At 34.8% G+C, this 20,672-nt stretch overlaps 2 protein-coding genes across 2 annotated transcripts; both read right to left on the reverse strand.

The window, feature by feature from the left end:
* Positions 1-8,878: 8,878 nt before the first annotated feature.
* Positions 8,879-13,623, reverse strand: LOC137831833 (serine/threonine-protein phosphatase PP1). The gene is made up of 4 exons (XM_068639682.2): positions 13,072-13,623; positions 10,805-11,364; positions 10,233-10,454; positions 8,879-9,286 (listed from the first exon to the last, which is right to left on the reverse strand). Exons 1-4 carry the CDS (start codon positions 13,244-13,246, stop codon positions 9,263-9,265), a joined length of 981 nt encoding a protein of 326 aa, XP_068495783.1. The 5' UTR covers positions 13,247-13,623; the 3' UTR covers positions 8,879-9,262.
* A 2,088-nt stretch (positions 13,624-15,711) lies between these two features.
* Positions 15,712-16,397, reverse strand: LOC137833112 (ethylene-response factor C3). Its single transcript, XM_068641484.2, has one exon. The coding sequence runs from the start codon at positions 16,372-16,374 to the stop codon at positions 15,763-15,765; it is 612 nt and encodes a 203-aa protein (XP_068497585.1). The 5' UTR covers positions 16,375-16,397; the 3' UTR covers positions 15,712-15,762.
* Positions 16,398-20,672: the final 4,275 nt, after the last annotated feature.

Consider the following 20,672-nt stretch of genomic DNA (forward strand, 5'->3'; position numbering starts at 1 on the left):
ACATCGTCGTCAAATCAGATTCTTGCGAACAACATGTTTCTGACTTAAAAGAAGTTTTTCAAGCCTTGCGTCAGTACCGCATGCGTTTAAACCCGGAGAAGTGCGCATTCGGCGTGGAAGGTGGGAAGTTCTTAGGCTTCATGCTCACACATCGAGGTATAGAGGCTAATCCAGAAAAATGCAAGGCAATCACCGAAATGCAAAGTCCCAACGGACTCAAAGAGATCCAGAGACTAGTCGGCCGTCTCACGTCGTTGTCTCGATTCGTACCTAAGCTTGCCGAACGAACGAGACCCATCATAAAACTTTTGAAGAAAACGACTAAATTTGAATGGACAGATGAATGCGAACAAAATTTCCAACAGTTAAAAACATTTCTGACATCCCCACCGGTCATCCAGAAACCGAACGCACGGGAACCCATTGTGGTCTACCTCGCCGTCTCCAATGAAGCGGTGAGTTCCGCTCTGGTACAAGAAATTGAAGCGGAAGAACGACCGGTATATTTTGTAAGTCGAGTCTTACATGACGCAGAAACCCGGTACCAAATGGTCGAAAAAGTTGCCTTCGCTTTGGTCATTACCGCACTACGGATGCGGATGTATTTCCAAAATCACAAGGTCATCGTTAGGACTAACTATCCCATTATGAAGATTCTCACCAAACCTGACCTCGCCGGACGAATGATAGGTTGGGCAGTCGAACTGTCAGAATTCCACATCGAATACCAACCCAGGGGGGCCATCAAGTCCCAAGCCCTCGCCGACTTCACAGCAGAACTCACTCCCTATCCGACCGAACAAACTCCCCGATGGACACTATATGTAGATGGGTCATCAAACAGTCGTTCGTCCGGAGCAGGAGTTGTACTTGAAGGACCAGGGGAGATTGTTGTCGAACAAGCCATGAAATTTGAATTTAAAACTTCCAATAATCAAGCCGAATACGAAGCTATAATCGCAGGTTTGCATCTGGCGATTGAATTGGAGATAACAAATATAATTTGTAATAGCGACTCCCGTATAGTCGTCGGACAACTTACAGGGGAGTATGAGGTAAGAGAAACATTACTCCAACAATATTTTCATTTCGTAAAAAATCTTCTAAACAGGTTCAAAGAAATCTCCTTCCAACACGTACGGAGGGAAAATAATACTAGGGCGGACGCTCTATCGAGATTGGCTACCCTAAAAAAGAAAGGCGTCCACCGGTCGGCCATACACGTGACCCTGGCTAAACCAAGTGTTGGTACCGAAGAATGCATGGCGACTAACACCCAACCTAACTGGATGACTCCCATAAAACAATATCTGACCGACGGTACATGCGATCCACACTTAGAGAAGACAATGAAACTACAAGCCGCCCGATACATACTCGTTGGCCAAGATCTCTACAGGAGAGGGTACTCCCGTCCCCTCCTAAAATGCCTTAGTCCAGAACAGGTCACATATGTAATGACCGAGTTACACGAAGGGATATGCGGAACCCATTCAGGAGCGCGGACTATGTCCGCCAAAATTCTGAGAGCTGGATACTACTGGCCGACCTTACAAGGAGACTGCACTGAATACGTTCAAAAGTGCGTGAAATGTCAAGAGTTCGGCACCCTATTGCACCAAAAACCAGAACACTTGCACTACATCCTATCCCCTTGGCCGTTCGTGAAATGGAGAATGGATATTATCGAACCTTTCACACCCGGAAAAGGGCAATGCAAGTTCCTACTGGTGGGTATAGATTACTTTACCAAATGGATTGAGGCTGAACCACTAACAGCCATCACCGCCCGGAACGTACAAAGCTTTGTGTGGAAAAACATTGTCTGCAGGTTCGGCCTACCTCAGATCATTATCACAGACAATGGTCGACAGTTCACCGACCGTGGGCTAGCTGAATTCTATGAGAAACTTCACATCAAACATATAACGAGTTCGGTCGAACACCCTCAAACCAACGGTCAGGCGGAAGCCGCCAACAAAGTTATTCTCAATGAGTTAAAGAAGAGACTTGGCCCGTCCAAAGGAAACTGGACTGAAGAATTGTTAGAGGTTCTGTGGGCTTATCGTTGTACTCCCCAGTCAACGACTCAAGAAACACCTTATAGCCTGACGTACGGCACAGAAGCCATGATTCCGGTCGAAATCGGCGAGCCTTCACTACGCCGACAGACATTAGACCTAGACTTAAACAAGGAAAGTCTACTAGTCGGCCTCGACCTCATCAATGAATTAAGGGACAAATGCAAGATAAGGGAAGAAGCATGCAAGATACGAGCAGCACGAAGGTACAACTCGAAAGTGAAGCCACGAAGCTATCAGAAAGGAGATCTAGTTTGACGCATGCGCAGCGACGCCCGGAAGGACGGAGGAAAGTTTTCAAGCAACTGGGAAGGACCGTTCCGCATCTCCGACACAGCAACAGGAGGAGCTTATTACTTAGAATATTTGTCAGGAAAATCTATACCGAGAACGTGGAATGCCACGCATCTCAAATTCTACTACAGTTGATGAATAAACTCAGTGCACTCTTTCCTCGCTCGGTAGTTTTATCCCTAAGGAGGGTTTTCTACCGAGAAGGTTTTAACGAGGCACTTTAAATTACCTACCTTGGTCAGAAATTAATTAATTCATTAACCGTTCGTTCGGCCAGAATATACAACAGGTTATAACTTAAACGTTATTCACCAACCTTGGTCAGAAATCCAATTATCAATTAACCGTTCATTCGGTCGGAATTATATAACTACAGTTATCCGAATTATAACTTAAACGTTGTTCACCAACCTTGGTCAGAAATCCAATTATCAATTAACCGTTCATTCGGTCGGAATTATATAACTACAGTTATCCGAATTATAACTTAAACGTTATTCACCAACCTTGGTCAGAAATCCAATTATTAATTAACCGTTCATTCGGTCGGAATTATATAACTACAGTTATCCGAATTATAACTTAAACGTTATTCACCAACCTTGGTCAGAAATCCAATTATTAATTAACCGTTCGTTCGGTCGGAATTATATAACTACAATTATCCGAATTATAACTTAAACGTTATTCACCAACCTTGGTCAGAAATCCAATTATTAATTAACCGTTCACTCGGTCGGAATTATATCATTACAATTATATCACTACAATTATCCACCAACCTCGGTCAGAAATTTAATCAATCTATAATCAATCGGGATTATATAATCAATCGGGATTATATAGCTACAGCTTCATAACTCTAACGTTACTCACCAATCTTGGTCAGAAATTCAATTAAATTATTAATCAACCGTTCATTCGGTCCGAATACATAACTAAAGTTATCCAAATTATAACTTAAACGTTATTCACCAACCTTGGTCAGAAACTCAATTAATTTATTAGTTAACCGTTCATTCGGTCAGCATATATAACCGTTCATTCGGTCAGATATTAATATTTCGGTTTATTAGTCAAAAGTTCGGTATGTATCCACCATTCATTCAAGTTACGCGAGACATCAAATTCTTCAAAATACCATCAAATAACTGCTTGATAATAGGACCATGAAAATAAAGTCGATAGCAGAAAGTGATATGGTTCAAAACACGTCGCAAAGCAGTAAAATTGTCTTTAGCCCACACCCCGGGCTCAGGTAATGAAAATATTAAACAACGTCAAGGATGTCATCCGGTTGCGCCGGCTCCTCCGGCCGTACAGTATCATTTGCACGAGGCATCTCAGCCACAGGACAGATGGTTTGATCATTCTCTTCGGCCTCATCTTCTCCAAGAGGCATCAGACGGCCGTCCACGACGTCCATGTTCGAGTCATACCGCTCATCATCGACCGGCACCCCATGGAAAAAGGCGACCTGCCGAACGCCCTGCCTAAATGACTCCTCGTTGATGCTCAACATGAACCCTTGAAGCTGTTCAACTTGAGCAGTCAGCAATTCCTTCTCCGCGACCAGTCTTTCCTGCTCCTTGATGGCATCTGCCCGCTCAACCGTTACTTCTTCTAAAGTAATCTTTAAAGCTTCATACTCCTTTCTGGCCAACTGAGCGTCAGTCCGAGCCTCACCCGCAGCCTTCAGGGCATCCTTCAATGAAACAGCCGATTCATTAAGCTGAGATTTCAGTTTTGGAATCGATACTGTCTTCGCTCTCCTTAGTTCGTCGCCAAGAGCCCTGGTCGCCACAGCCGCACGACATTGCAGCTCGACCGTCTCCTCGACCATATCTAAGGGAGGAATGCTAGCAAAAATTTCCTCGTCCTCCGGTCGCAAGTCAAATTGCATTGTAGGTGCCACCCTGACGGATGACACCAACAAGCTAATTGGACTGCCCGACGAAGACGGAGCCTCCGTACGAGGTACCTTAGCAGGCCGCCCCCTCTTCTTTCCTTGAGCAAGAACAGGAGCAGCCTCCACCGGAGCGACCTCCCGCTCAGTCGTTCGCGGGACAATTCCAGCGATGGTGGCTATCTTGCTCTTATTAGCCTGCCTCTTCAAACTATTCATATACCTCTTCAAACTCGGATCCATGCTCACCACAATCTCTGCAACATAAACACGGAAGTAAGAAACAAATATGCTATTAGCCGAACGACCGCAAGAAGAAGGTGCTCACCATTTAGGTCCGCCCACTGCTTGGACGACCCATAAAGGGCTATCAGTTCCCGCGTAGGGAGCCTACACGGTAGTTGATTCACGACCATCAAAATTTCTTGGTCGATGGGAGACAAAGATTCCCAAAGCCGATGGTCAAGAGAGGTGGGATTCTCCGTCCAATGGAATGGAAATTTTGTGCTTCCATCGGCATTATAGAATAGATTCCGGCCGTCCGGCTCGACAAACACTTTAAAAAAGTACTCCTTAAAATTCTTATAAGAGGCAGTAAAAGCAGCAAAGCGTACATTACCTGGACGACTGGATAACGACAACCAACCTACTGGAGTACTCGGGTACGTGTTATAATAATATAAAAATGATTCGGCGGTCGGCACGAGTCCAAATATTTGACAAATAACTCGAAAGGCTTGTAAAATGGCCCACGAGTTAGGGTGCAATTGTGTCGGTGCGACATTGAGTATCCGAAGGATACTCATGGTAAAATCATCAAAAGGTAAACTTACGTGCAAATGAGAAAACAAGGTGCTATACACAAAGAAAAAGTCGTGCGGAGCATTCTCCCGGCCATGACACACACGGTCGGTTATACCACATATATCGACATATAACGCATCGGCCGGGCAATCTGAAGTTAGAAAGTTTTTATGGGTTGCTAGAAACTGATCTAATTTATCCGAAGACTTTATTTTACTGGGAATTCGAAGAACGGCAGGATCAACCCAATCATAATTTGGGCCGTCCGATGCCTGGCTCGCACCGCGAGTCAAAGATGAACCCACGACACTCGAAGACTCCTCAGAGGAAGGCATGACTAACCTTAAAGTGAAGAAGAGGACACCGGCAGCAAAATCGGCACCTAGCAAAACAGAACAAGCAACGCAAAACTCAGAGCAAGAGAAACGAAAAACCCTCAACCCTACATATGAAATCCTATTTATAGGCAAAGAGGTAAAAAGCAAAACCCCCTGCGTCTTATACGACTCTTCGTTCTTCCATGACCTCGAGCCTGGGGGGCAAGTGTACCGGTCGGGACCGGACGACCGCATGGTTCAGATTAAAATTATCTAACTAACGTGGTCACGCATGGGACAAATGGTTAATTCCCACTGAACAACAAACGCACGTGAGCACTCCCCAGATTTTCGGGAACATCCCCTAGATCCCAGGAAACCACCTAACACGACCCAAAAACCAGAAAACACGTGGCGAACCACTAACGACCCAGAGGGCCCAAGCCCAAGGGGAACGTACAAAAGAAGGAAAAGAAAGAGAAAAAGGTATGTTATTCATTCTCGAAAGGACTCCCACTGAGAGAGATTACTGACTTGAGCGTCGGAGCGCAATCGCAGGTACCCCCGCCGGCCAACCGAGGCACGCAAGGAAGAAGGAAACTCGAAGAACAGGACAATTGAGAGTGGAGCAGACACCTTGTATCGACGTGGATAAACATTACTCAGTCCCCGATATCCATACAGGTACAATAATCATATTATTAATACGAATATTAACTTATTTATTAAATATCCGTAAAAATTATTTAAAAAACGTTAGATTTTTTTCAAATAAACTTATTCAAAGACTTTTGTTCTATGAATTGTTTATATATATATATATATAAAGAATTGTGCTATACGTTGATGTGAGAGGGAGAAATACGTCTACTTATTAGGCTTCGTATTTTAAGTCATGTCCTTTTATTTTTATGAAAATCTTTTTCCACGACAACAGTGTTTGGTTCGGTTTTTTCCGTTTCGCCATTGATTCTTCATTTGACCGTGGAAAATTAATAGCAGCTGTTCATTCAGTGCTTTGTATGTGTGACTTTTAGGGCTTCACTGCTGCTACTTTTTTTTTTTAAGTAAAAATGAGTCACTTTTTTTACGAAATTTTATGTTGAAAATTAGGCTGAGGCTCACAAATGACATGCACATCGAGTCAACCTTCGTGTATTTTATTTCATACGTCGTGATGATTATTGGAATGAATAATAATGATAGTTCTTTTATAGCTATATACAATTCTGATAAATTTAGAAAAAAATATAATAAAAGATAAATTTATAATTAAATTATATAAAAAATTATTATTATTGGTTATTAAGGGGAATGTAGAAAAAGAATTCATGCCAAAGTAATCAATATCCTCGTCAAAATCAGTTAATAAGAATAGATTAAGATATGTCTGATATTCTTAATAATTCTTTTTTATTTTGTAACATTAATCTCATATATTTAATTTTAAAAAAATCTATTGTATGCTATTTTTACCCATATGAACTTGCAGATTATATTCTGCTCATTTCTTTCTAAAATACAGATCCTTCAGTTTACTCTTACTTTACGTCACCTTGTTAACAAATAGATAAAAGAATATAGGAGAACCAAAACAAGTGCTGACTAATATTGTGTCTTCAGTATTACCAAAAGATTTAATTTAGTATTAACAAGTTTAATTACTTAATTAAAACAAGTGTATATAAAATGCAAACCCACCTATGTCCAACTGCTAAGCACACTGATATCTTCAGTAAACAACAACACAGAATAAGTCAGTAATCAATTATATATTAAAAGTAGATGTTACATGATCTTGAATATTGAAGGGGAAAGAGGGTCTCTCAGAATTCAATCATGGAGAATTATGAATAAGTAACTTGGACTATTAGGTTAAGATGAATGAAGGTCACTTTCATGTGCTCTTTCTTTGGATTTTGTGGCATAATGTATAGTTGATGAGGTGTGACATTGAAGATAGTGACACGAGGAAGCGTGGAGAAGGCAAGGGAAGGCACATCAACATAGTATTTCAATTATTATAAGTAATTGGTGATTGATGATGTTAATTACTAGGATGTTCAACCCAACCAATCAAACTGTGTGCTATTTATTATTACAATAGTTTTTGGTTTAGATGGTCGGCAGATTTATACGTTTTCAAGTAAAGTCACAGAGCCAGATGTCTCTTAGATCACCACAACTTTGTCTTCAAACCAAATAATTGTAACCTTTTGAGAGAATAAAAGTGTGGTGATGATGGAAGATTAATTACCTGGCTGTAGTGGATATAAATTAATACACACAACATATATTTTTATATTTGTTGCTCCAGCAGAATATATATATTTTAACTGCAACATGCTAACTGCCACTCATTTACTTGAAGAGAATGGAGTCATTTCTTTTATTATTAGTTTTTCATTAAATAAATCATATCATTATCAAATTTTTAATTAGAAGTTTACTCATTTTTTTACTATTATGTATGATGTAAATCTTGTTCTGGAATATAATGTTGTTTCCTCTTCAAGTACTGTTTTGGTGAAGGATGTCATTGATCGGGTTTCTTTGAAAAATAATTTTATGAAAGAATGTGATATTGTATAATTTTTTTTATCTTCATATTTAAGTGTTTTTTTTTTATAATTTCTCTTTTGAGATTATTTCATAAAACCCTAAATCCTAAACTAAATATAATTAAAATTTATAATTATATCGTTCGAGGCTTATGGCAATCCATATCCAACCAAGTATGTGGAAGTTAGAAAAATATAGTTTAAGCATAGGTAATAGGACAAGTCACTCTTAAGAGAGTAAGTTTGTCGAACGTTAATCACCTTTTAAACTATAAGTGTTGAAACGTGATCTTTGAAAAAACTAACAAGATTGATTAAGAATGACGATTTTGTTATCGAAATTTTGGAAGTTATCCTTGAATTCCTGAATCTCCTTGAATCAGTTTTTAGCACTTATTACATTTCTGAGGTCTGAGGTTCAAAGGAACACTTAATTTACTGGCTTAAAATCATTTCTATAAATCAAAAGAATAACAAACTCAATTTTAAACATATATAAGACTTTTTTAACTAAACAGACTGAAAAAAAAAAAGATGAACGTAATATCGTACAAGAAGCAAATATCAAATACTACGTTACATAACACTTAACATGTAGAAGAACCAGCAGTAGGCAGAACTAGCTTTCCGAAAGGAAAGATGCACGAACCCACCTCTGCTTCCAATAGGTATTAAAAAAACAAGTAGATTCAGCTTTCCCCACAAAAGCCCATTTTCCCTAAAAAATCCGCAATTTTCTTCCACATAAACTGTACGGAACCATAAACTTTAACTACTCCATCAGACTCCGTTCTACAGGTTGAACATCTCGAGAAGGGACATCAATGCCTCGAATTAAATCTCAGATAAAAATCAAGTAAAAAGAGGTGATCCCAGATCAAACTAGAATTCTCACACACAAAAGACAATCAAAGCGAAAAACAAAGAGATTCGACTACATTCTGTTTACCAGCCTCAACTAGCATCCATATATGCCAATCGTATAAATCATTTATAAATGGTTCTCAGCAAGAGATGCGAATGTATCCATCTACGCTTGAGAAGCTTACAGTTAAGAAAATATACCAGCTATTAGTGTACAACGAAGACAAGCAGATTATGACTTTCCATCTCGAAATGCAAATTTGTACCAATAAAAAACAATTGTTTACATGGTTCATAATGGTGTTTCCCTTTGATTTTACAATTCCGAAATATAGTAGACGAAAGGAACTTGACTTTCCCTTGTTGCAACCAATAGGAGTTTAAGCCCAAGCTAACCCGAAGTAGCAGGCAGCAACCTTTTTGTGAAATTTCATTTCATGCTTTCGCTCCCAGGAAGGACTGCGTCGGATAATGAGAAAGATTTAGAATATATTGGTGAAAGAGTAAGTGATAAAACATAAAATAGAAAGCATGATATTCATTGCAGTGCTAAAAGATGTGATATCATCGGTTGAATTGAGTGACCGATTAGGACATTACAGTTTAACTAATTTTGGTAAAAAACTAGGTGTCCCCACACAGGCACACCCTTTGTGTACGGCACTAGTCCCCATTTTGCAATCTGATGTCATGACCCTGTCTTAGGGTGCTTCCAAGTCCAAGCAATAAGACTCAAAACCCACACAGCTGGTAAAATCTGCCTACACGGTACGCTTCAGCTATTCAGCGCAAAGTTGCGCTTTCTCAAGCTCAAGAGTAACATGCAACAGCACCACCCATCAACTGATTGGGTTAGGAACAATACGAAACAACTGATACATCCAATACCTTTGGTTGCATTGATGCATGTTTAGTAGAAAAGCTTAGTTACTGTCTATTTTTTTCACTGCTAAATTCAATTCCTCAAATGTTTCCTAGCAGGGGGTTAGCACATGAAACAAGATCATTCTAATTATCCTAATCATGTTGAAAATGACTGAATCCATGGAAATCCTACATAACTAATCAAATTGAACACTAGAAAGAAAATACCAAAAAATAACCTAGCACGTGGAAAATGTCTCCTCCAACGAGCCAGTCACCTCTCCCAAGCACAACCACCATCTCAGTTTTATATAATCATGACAAGTGCCTATTTCATTTATTACTTGTTGAAGAGTCAGAAATAAATTCTCAGCAAGATAAAAAGCCCACCAGTGTGTACAAAAATGCCAAATCACTACAGACACTGATACTCCGAATTATCTACATTTGCACGAAAGGGTTATTCGCCACTAGTATTAGAAGATATGTACCAACTGATGCCATGCAAAGATTGTCAGCCAATACTTAATAATCTTTCTACCTTTACACCTGCTGGGGAGTTTCCAGGCTTAGCAGTGGTTGTACTTCCGAAACCGAGCTTTAGTTTTTTATCAGCTGGCTTTAATATTTGGAAAGAGCACATTAGTGTCTCATCAACACTCATCATAGCACCAGCATTGTCAAACTCCCCACAATAATTAGGTGCTGAAAATATTGTTACAAGCTGTCGATTAGCAAAGAACTCGTATCCATCTTCCACAACCTGGTAAGAAAATTGCCAAAACAAAAACAATTTATTTTCAAATAGAACAGTTGATTGAGACCTACTATCCCGTAATCTAAATATGAAGGAATGTACAGTACAAAGCATCAGATGCTAAAGCCAAGGCATGGCACTCGAAGCATTTTAGGCTCATGCACAAAGTTATGTCACGTATAGAAGGTAAAAAGTAACTGCCAGTTTAACAAAATTAAGTATTTGTAGTAATGCAAAAAGATATATTAAAATTGCTGAGAAAAAAAGATTAATTTCAGAGTCATTATAGCCATTGAAATACAAACTCAATCTTGAAGATCTGGTAACACATTAAGTACCAAAGGCAGAGGTTTAACCTGATGTGCACGACAAACAAGATCAAGATCATGTTTCTGAAGAAACTCTGAGACCTTATCAGCACCAAATGTATATGAAACTCCTCTATCGTTCATTCCCCATTCTTGAACTTCTTTGCTTGGGTCGGACCAAAGGAGATCACAAAGCAAACCTGTATCAGGAACGTCTGTGGGCCGCTGTAGATTTCTAATCTGATCCAAGTTAAGTAAGTCAGGAGAAAGTCCTCCGTGCATACACAAAATCTTTTCATCAACAAGGGCTGCCACGGGCAGGCAATTGAAGCACTCTGTAAATGTCTTCCATAACCTTACATTGAACCTTCTCTTGCACTCATCATAAAATCCATAAATCCGGTTTATAGAAGCACATTCATGGTTTCCCCTTAACAAGAAAAAGTTTTCAGGATATTTTATTTTATAAGCAAGGAGAAGGCAAATTGTTTCTAAACTCTGCTTCCCTCGATCCACATAATCCCCCAAAAACAAGTAATTGGCTTCAGGAGGCAATCCACCGTACTCAAAAAGCCTTAAGAGATCAGAATATTGGCCATGTACATCACCTGAAACATCAATATAAGGATATGAATAAAAAAAATCAAGAACATTAATTTTTGTGTGTACAGCAATAGAGTATTACATGGCACTAACATCATCAGTCAGTATAAATGTGTAATATGTGAATATGAATATGAATTATACAAAAAAAAAAAACATATACCACTATATGGACTGATTGACTTTAGATATAAAACAATTCATGTGCTTTTCACTAGATAGTTGTTCATAAAATTACATCAGAGCCTCTATGACCAGGTGATCTAGTGTTCAATCCTTACTGCTCTCATTCTTTAAAAGTATGATCTCAAATTCAGAAGCAAACACTGATGTCATGTGGGAATAAATACACTAACATAAATTTAATTTGCAATCACTGCAAGAGACATAAAAAAGTATGACATATTGCAGTTACTAAACCAGCATGAGATAAATTGGTAGTACAAGTTCAGTGATTTTAATAGAGACATTTTACATGCTTTTTCCTTCTAAATCAATCAAATTTTTGTTTTACCCAAGAAAATCATATAAACATACAATTCGAATGATCACATTCTCAAAGCTCATTATACGATTATTTTCACTTGTATACTTAGATTCATCAAGAACATGCAAACAAAAGAGACAAACCTCTATTTAAGTTATGTTCCACAATTGTTCATTACAAATGCAGTGATTGCAGTCCAGAAAAAACATGTCAGTAAGCATAAAAAAGATAACCCCTAACCAGCTAACCATGAAAAGTAACGATGAATGAAAATTAATTAGCATCGTGTTCAATTCAAAAGAGAGGACCCTTGTTTAGTTTGGTTCAAGAGAAGGAAAGGAGAGGATAAGAAAATCTTACCATGTTCAATTCCTTACAAAAGGGAAGGGGAGCAAAAGTATGGATAATATACAGTTACACCCAAACAGATAAAAGGGGCAGAGACGACAAAAAATATAATAGCAGGAAAATATAATCCGTCACAAAATTTCCCCGTCCTACAATTTTTTTAGCCAAATAAGGTATGATGTAAAAAATCCCTCTCATCCACTTCTCTTAAACCGAAAACACCTAAAAATATGGATGTAAATTGCAGCATATGGTTTTAGCTATACCCATGCCCAACACTTACTGAACTTCACTTCTCAAAACTCACATTATATGGTAAAAATGTTCGGCTAAATGTTCTCAAAACTCTCAGATTCTCTCCCATACATAAATTCATCAAGGACATGGAAAGATAAAAAAGACAAACTCAGTCAAATATACACCGCCTGCAGCATTTTTTGACTGCATACATTCATGAATGTTCAAGGATTTCTTTTCACATATTCGCACAAATACACAGATTCGTCAAGAATTCATGCACACTGCATATTCCTTTTTTATTCTACTTCGGGGAATCTCCTTCCGTGTATATTCAGACAAGAAAAAAACACGTGGCTCCCACAATTTCAAATACCATCTGTACATGCAGTTCAGAACACACTAACCCAGTTAAGTAAGCAATCCCTACTAATCCAGTTCAAAAAACACTCATCAGTAAACATGCAAATCATAAAAACTCGACAAAACATGCAATTCAAAGCACTCAGATCATGTCCAAACCTTCAGAAATAAGAATAATTGTTAGTGCTCCAGGTTCGAATTTGACGAAATTAAAGACAGATAGCGAGGGAGGTAAAAGGAAAGGTGAAATAGGGCGAAGAAGAAAAAAGGAATTTACCACAAATCTTAATAGGCGCTTCGAGCTCCAATAAATTAGGTTGTTGCAAGAAAATGTCTCTGGAAACGACGCAGAGTTGACGGATCTCGGACTCCGATAGCTGGACCTGCTTCCCCGGTCGGGTACGAACTTCGAGGAGGCGATTGATTATGTCATCCAAAAGCGATTGCTCCATTTTCTTCTTCTTCCTCCGAAGTCAACGTCTCTATTCGATGCGGTGATGCAAAGAAGAAGAATCGTAGTAGGAATTTGAGTTGAAGGAGTAAGCGAATAACATGCCTCAACTCAGCACCGCAATCCTTAAGTGCTGGGAATTGCCGTCATTTTGAGCGCAGCGAGGTGTCGTTTTGCGGCCCTTCAGGATTTTCCGCATTCCCTTCGGACAAAATGAGAGGGTTTCACTTTCTTCCTTTCTTTTATTCAATACCAAAAAAAATACCAAAATCATAATTCCCTTCTTCCACACAGTGAGTGCCACACCATTATCTCGCTTTTTTATTTATTTATTTATTTTCTTTTGTTCTAACATTATTAAGATTTGTTTTGAAGTTCATCAATCTGTGCTTTTTATTTATTTTAGAAATATTCTGAATTATATAATATTGGAAGTTATTCTTTTATTTACACGGTGTATTTTTACAATTCAGAAAGTATGCCAAGATCTCAAAAGGCAAATTCTCCATATACCTCCCATACTTTTTCCCTTTTCTACCCTTCTCATTATATATTAGGATTTTTATTGGTGGAGAGTGTGATGATTTATTATTCATTAAGTAGTATTAAGTGTTTTTTTTTGTAGTTGGTTGTGACGATGAACGTTGATACATGAGTTAAATTTCGTAGTATTTTTATAATTTTTATTTATTTATTTATTTTATATTGGATTGTAAAATTTTTACTACTCTTTAGTCTAATATGTATTTTAGATTCTACAATTTGAAAGATAAATCAAATCTAAAAGTGTCAAAAAAAAAATATTTAAATTATAAAATCTAAAATGTATTTTTAAAGATAAAATAATTTTTTTTAACATATGGAGGTGTAGTAGAAATATGGAGGTGTATGAAAAAATAGTCTTTTAAATTTTTTTTTTTTTTGTATTATATAATAAATGTGTTTTGTAAAAGAGATTTTAAATTGTATAATTTGAAATGTATTAATACTTAAAAATATTTTTGGATTGTAAATTTTAAAATGACTATTTTTATGAAATGCATTATAAAATACCGAAGATATTTTGAATATGAAAATACCTTATTAATTATACAATTCAGAATAGTTTATATTAATTTTAAATATATTAAAGATCCTTCAATAGTTTATTTTAAATCCATAATTAGATTTTGAATTATAAAATCCACAATATAAATTCATTTTCATATTATATTATACAATTGGGAGACTTTTTAAATTTGAGAATACCTTACAAATAGTAAATTCTGAAATATAAAGTTATATTATGAATGTTATAATCCATAATATATTTCTACATCTAAACAAGTCTTTTAAATTTCATAATACAAAATACATAAAATTAAATTATTATATTTTAAATTATGAAATCTGAAAAGTTACTAAATCACACATTCCATAATTGAAACACCAAAAAAAAAAAAAAACAAACTACCACCACCGATCATCTCTCACTACCACCACCCCTTACCACCAACTAAACCATATAACTTAAAACTATTTGTGAAGGTTTTTTTTGGATTAAATGAATTACGGTGTCAAGAAATAAATTATGAGTGTTGAGGAAGAAATTTCCAAAGTATTAATATCATAGAATTTTAGAGAAGCTTAATGACCAATTAACAAATTTTAAGAAGTTATAAAAAAATCTACCTTTATTATTCTTCCTCCAGTTTTAATAATCCCCATCATTCTAGAAGACGTTAAGAAACTAAAATTATATATTTTCAAATGAGAATAACAAAAAATGACACAGATATTCTAATTTCTTTCTTGATTGAATTTATTATTAATTACAGTCTCTTCGGTGACATCCCATAAAATTGCTACGATACAGAATATAATATTAATTATAGATAGACTCGAAGATCAATAATTACCAACTGCGAGATTCTTTTGCCTCATTGCACTGAAAATGGTTACAAATTCCACGTAAATGAGACATTATTCTTGGTCAATTCTCGAGCATTTCATTTTATTTTTTCTAATTAATTTGGAAAATTAAATGTTTTTACGAATCTTTTCATTTTATTAATATTCTTTTTCTCAACTACCTAATAGAAAGAGTCTTATTCCTGGTCTTTTTCTTTCAAAATTAAATGTGTATATGCTTTCACGTCATATTAAAAAAATATAATTATCAAATTATATATAATTATTGTATGTAATATTTGACGATATTGTACTTAATTATAGACAATTAATTTAATAATTATAAAATTTCATGATTAGTATCCTACCTAATTAGATTGTAATTTGTATATTTCCTATACATGATGTAATATACATATAAAAGAATCTTACCATTTTTTATCATTTTCTTATACGTCAGTTCCTCTTTTATGAAATGAAAAAACTAAAATTCTTTTTAATTTTAGTTTCGTCTTTCAATTAATTTGATAATTTAAATTGTATAAAAATAAATTTTAAATAATGATTGAAATGATGTATGAGGATATTTATTTGTATTACCCATGAAGCTGGAAAGAGAATGTTTGACTAAGAAACATTCATATCCTGGGAGAGAGTAAGAAGATGTTCCAAATACTCTGTGCCTAAGTCCTCCAACACCATCACATGTTGCGAAACACCTTCTTCTTCTTCTTCTTCTTCTTCTTCCTGCACATTCTTCTTCAGCTTCTTCCTCTCCCATTTTCTATTTATGGAGTGTCTCTTTTTCAACTCCAGAACGGGGGAAGACCCTTGGTCAAAACCATACTCCATCTTCCGAAGCGATTGCCAAACAATCTCAGCTGGGAAGTTGAGCACTGCCTTGGAGCCTCGCATGGCGAAAGCAGCCTGGTCGTAAGCCAGAGCAGCAGCCTCGGCAGTGTCGAAGGTTCCCAACCAAACCCTCACTCCGTTCCTCGTGGAGTCCCTTATCTCTGCCGCGTACTTCCCCCATGGCCTCCTCCGAACCCCTCTGTACGAAACCGAAGCTTCTGCTTCGGCAACAGTTGAAGCATGGGACACCGAAGATAACGATGATGTTATTGTTTCCGAGGAAATTGCAGCAGCCTGAGCCAGAACTTGGTAAAGGGGCATTTCTTGAGAGTCATTTTCGTTGAAAGGAAGGGAGTATTGGGTCTGACACGTGAGTGAGGAAGTCATGTTTGTTTGTGTTGTTGTGAGGAATGTGGTGGGTTATATAGGGGGAAGGGAGAATGGGGATTTTGAATGAGGGATAGTGAAGTGAAGGGTGTGTTTTGATGGCGTTTGCCACTTGCAATTGCACTAAATTAGGGGAAGATATGGTGTGGTGGTTAATGGGACCCAAGTTAAGAAGATGAGTCAAAGAAACCTGTGGGGGCGGCCACACCATGGTGGGGTTGGGTTCCTTCAACACATACGTTGCATGACATCAAATTTGTGTGCTACTGCCTCTTTCATGTCTGCTACTACCTTCTTCTTTATCTATTCTCATTTTAGATGATCACTATTATTTGGCCATAGTTTAAACTGGACAAAAACTTGTACCTATCATGGTCATGCACAACAGAGTTGTACGAATAATTCTGGTTATAAACTAGGCTTCAAGTTCAATTTCGTGATCAATCTTGTTATATTGAATTAACTCAGATTATAAAAGTTGGTGGAAGTTAATATTCTAGTACAAGATGTACAATAAAAAACATTGGATGAAACTTCAACTTAGAGTAACATTATGCTGTTACACCAAAAATAATATTGTTATCTATGAATTTGCTTAAGTAAAATAATTCCATTTTAAACTTGTATAAACATATGATCTTCTTTAGTAAAATATTGGTTTACTAGAGTGTATTTTACATAAAATCATTATTTACTCACATGCCTCATTCTAAAAAACAATTAAAAGATATTAAATTTCACACCACAATAGATAACACCATGTTTATCATCGATCAAACACAAATAAAAAGAAAAAAAAGTGGGCGTTAAATCCTAAACAACATGGACTTAGTATCTTATAACTAATGGATACTAATCAAATCGAAACTAATGATATAGATCGAATTGTTAATGCAACTAGTATAAGTTAAAACGACGTTAAGTTCACAAAAGTTTTAAACTTAACATTAACTAAGTCTACACAAAATATAAGATAATTTATATATTAATTTAAATATAACATCGTTTAACTAACACTACATGTACACAATATTAAAACTTAACAAACGCAAAATGACATTTAGTATAAATAATATTAATTGTTGTGAGGGTGTAACCATATAAAAATAAATTAAAAGTTAGCGTTGATTTAGCTAACATATAAATTATATTGAATATAAAAATAACAAAAGTGTGTGGGTAGAGCCTATGTTAGTATTGATATAGTATAATAATATTGTTTTATTTGGCTGTTTGTTGTGTTCAGATAACAAAGAAGTCTACCATTAGTGTCACTATACTTCATACGCCTATATTGAAGAAGTAGTTAAAGTAACAATTTGAATTTATATTGAAATCGTTATACATATATACGACTTTCCATTTACACAAAATTTGATCTGATCTTTGGTGAAGTTGTTACTCCTTATGAGTTAATTAATAATGGTTTTTAGTTAATCAAAGTCGTGTTCAATGAGCACGACTTCCTTAGAAAAAAAAATTGAACTTGTTCCGTAATATTTTTTCAAAATTACCAATTCTCATAAATTCAATGTTAATTACATATTTTAATATAATTTTATATTAATGAATGGCATGTAATAGTTTCCTGAAAGAATGATAAAGAGAAGGAGTTGATTTTTTTATGAAAAAGAAAATAAATAATTTTCTAATCTGCTATATATTTTTCATTTTTTTTATATTAAATAGAAGTAATATATAAAACAAGTTGGACTGGAATTAGAAATAGGTTAGACTTAAATTGAACTAGGTATTTTTGCTCAAATCCATTATTTCATACAAACTTATATTAGATAGTTATACACGTTTTTAAATAAGTCGTTAGGTCAATTGAACAGAGTATTTAGCAACCTTATTTTTATACATCAATTCAAATCAAACTACACTATTTTTAAAACATTTTTTATTTATTATTTTCTACTTTTACTCTACCAAACAAACAAGTAAACATCCAAGTTTGTGAAACCAACTATATTTTTTTTCACATATTTGTACTCATCTTTTTATTTATCTCCTCTATATTAAATTAGGTAATTTTGAAAACAATCTCTATTTATTTTCTCTTTTGTTCTCAAAATCAAACACATTATAAAAGGAGGAGCCAAAGGCAAAGGAAAAGAGAACACAGCAATGAAGAAGAACCTAGTCTCATCATGCCATGCCTATATTATAGCTTCCATCAAAGACTTTAAGAGCTCTTTTTCCTTTCTTTATCCTATAGAATGTGATTTTGACTAACAATGATGATAAATTTGGTTCTTGTTCTTTCTATAGTTCTACCATTTTATTGTCCTTGACCATCATATTTAACTCATTCCCAATTACACACATTTTTTACACTAATTCCATGTTTCACTCTCCCTTCTCCCACCTTTCTCTTTCCATATAGTGGGAATGCTTTACAAACACCTTAAATCACCTTTTTCGTCTATAAAATTTAGTCTAATCTTTTATTTTTAAAATGATTAATTTTTTTTTTTTAGAAAGATTTAGTGTTTACCTTTTGTAAAAATTAAGCTGATAATATTTACATTTTATACAGTGTTAAATAATCACTATATAGTTTACATATAACACCACAATTTAAAATGCCATTATAATATAGTTTAATAGTTTTTATTTCTTAAAATTATTATTTTTTAAATAGTGATAATTTTAACATCGGTACTATAATAATTTAAAAATTAATTATTATATTTTTATATGAAAGGATCAACTTTCACTACTGTAAATCACACTAACTCTTGTATTATCGATAAATTTACACAAATTATTATTTTTAGAAATTTATGTACAATACACTACTTTTTTATTATATATATATCAAACGTTCTCAAGATTCAATCATCATAAAAGCATATTACAAAATTGATTTTATTTTCATACATTTTTTAAATTTAGATTAGTTCAACTGCAAAATAATATTAATGAGATATATAATAAATGAGTTCTAATATCATAGATTTCACAATTGAATATAAAGACATTTTATAATATATAAGTGAGTGTAAATATCATAGTCATTTAAAATTTATTACAGTGAAAGTTATTTTATCTTATAAAATTATTCTTTATTAAACCAGCATAAACATATAATTTCACAAGTTAACAAGTGCATGAGGGGGAAATAAAAAGATACAAATCTTACTTATAGTTAATTTTATAAAGTTAAGTTTTAAGTAATTTTTTTTTTCATTTTTAGGTTAAACATATAAATGAAAGCAGAATAAGAAAACTTATTGCGCATCAAATTAGTGGGATTATCTTTATCAACGTAGAAATAACAAAAAAATGTTGGTATGCAAAATAGGAATAAATTTCAAGAAAAGTTGAGTGTCATATAATGGGATACATTAATAAAAACAAAACAAAAAGGAAGAAAGAAGAAGCAGAAATAAATGAAATGACGCAAATGGTCCATTCTTTCTTTGATATTTTAGAAGAATGCATGAACCTGTTACCATTGAAGACAATCGATGCTGAAAGGTTTCAATCAATTTTATTTTACTGATTTAACGTAACAGGATGTTGATGCAGAAATTGTAGTTTCTTTGGGACCAAACCCCACGCCAAAACACAATTTCAACTTTTGTTTTAATCTCAGTTCTCCGAAGTTTTTGTCTGAACATAAGTGCATGTAAATCTGTCAGAAGAAGATGTGAGATTCAAACCTTTATTCATTTTTTTAAATATACAAGGACTATGGAAGTAATGTGGATAATAATAATAATAATAATAATAATAATAATAATAATAATAATAATAATAATAATAATAATAATAATAATAATAATGAAGCATACATGAAAATATTTTTTTAAAAAAAGGAGACAGGGGGAATGAACGATAAAGAATGATGAAGACGATGAACATTGTTGCTTTCTGCATGCTGGGTCAAAATTATAGTTTGTGATTATGGTTTTGTTGTTGTGTGGTTGCAGACACACGTGCATGAAAAAAAGACAAGGCATAAATCAATAATTAATTAAAAAAATGTAAGAGGCTAAAACAAAAGTGAAAAGAACTTTCAAACTTGTTCTACTCGTACGTTGAAGGTAGAGGAGTTGGAAAGGGAAATCCTAAACGACGCCACTTAACTGATATTTTATGCATCTAATATACCAATACGTAATATGTTCTTACATATAATAGTTCGAAAATATGAATATATGGTATAAAACAATAGACATGTAATAGAATTAAAAATAATACGTTTTATTATATTAAAAAATATTATAATTTAAATTTTAAAAATATCAATTAAAAATATACAAATTTTACATACATAAATTTTTAAT

Source organism: Phaseolus vulgaris, chromosome 6, assembly GCF_051622355.1.
Source record: "Phaseolus vulgaris cultivar YP4 chromosome 6, ASM5162235v1, whole genome shotgun sequence".
NCBI classification, from domain to species: domain Eukaryota; kingdom Viridiplantae; phylum Streptophyta; class Magnoliopsida; order Fabales; family Fabaceae; genus Phaseolus; species Phaseolus vulgaris.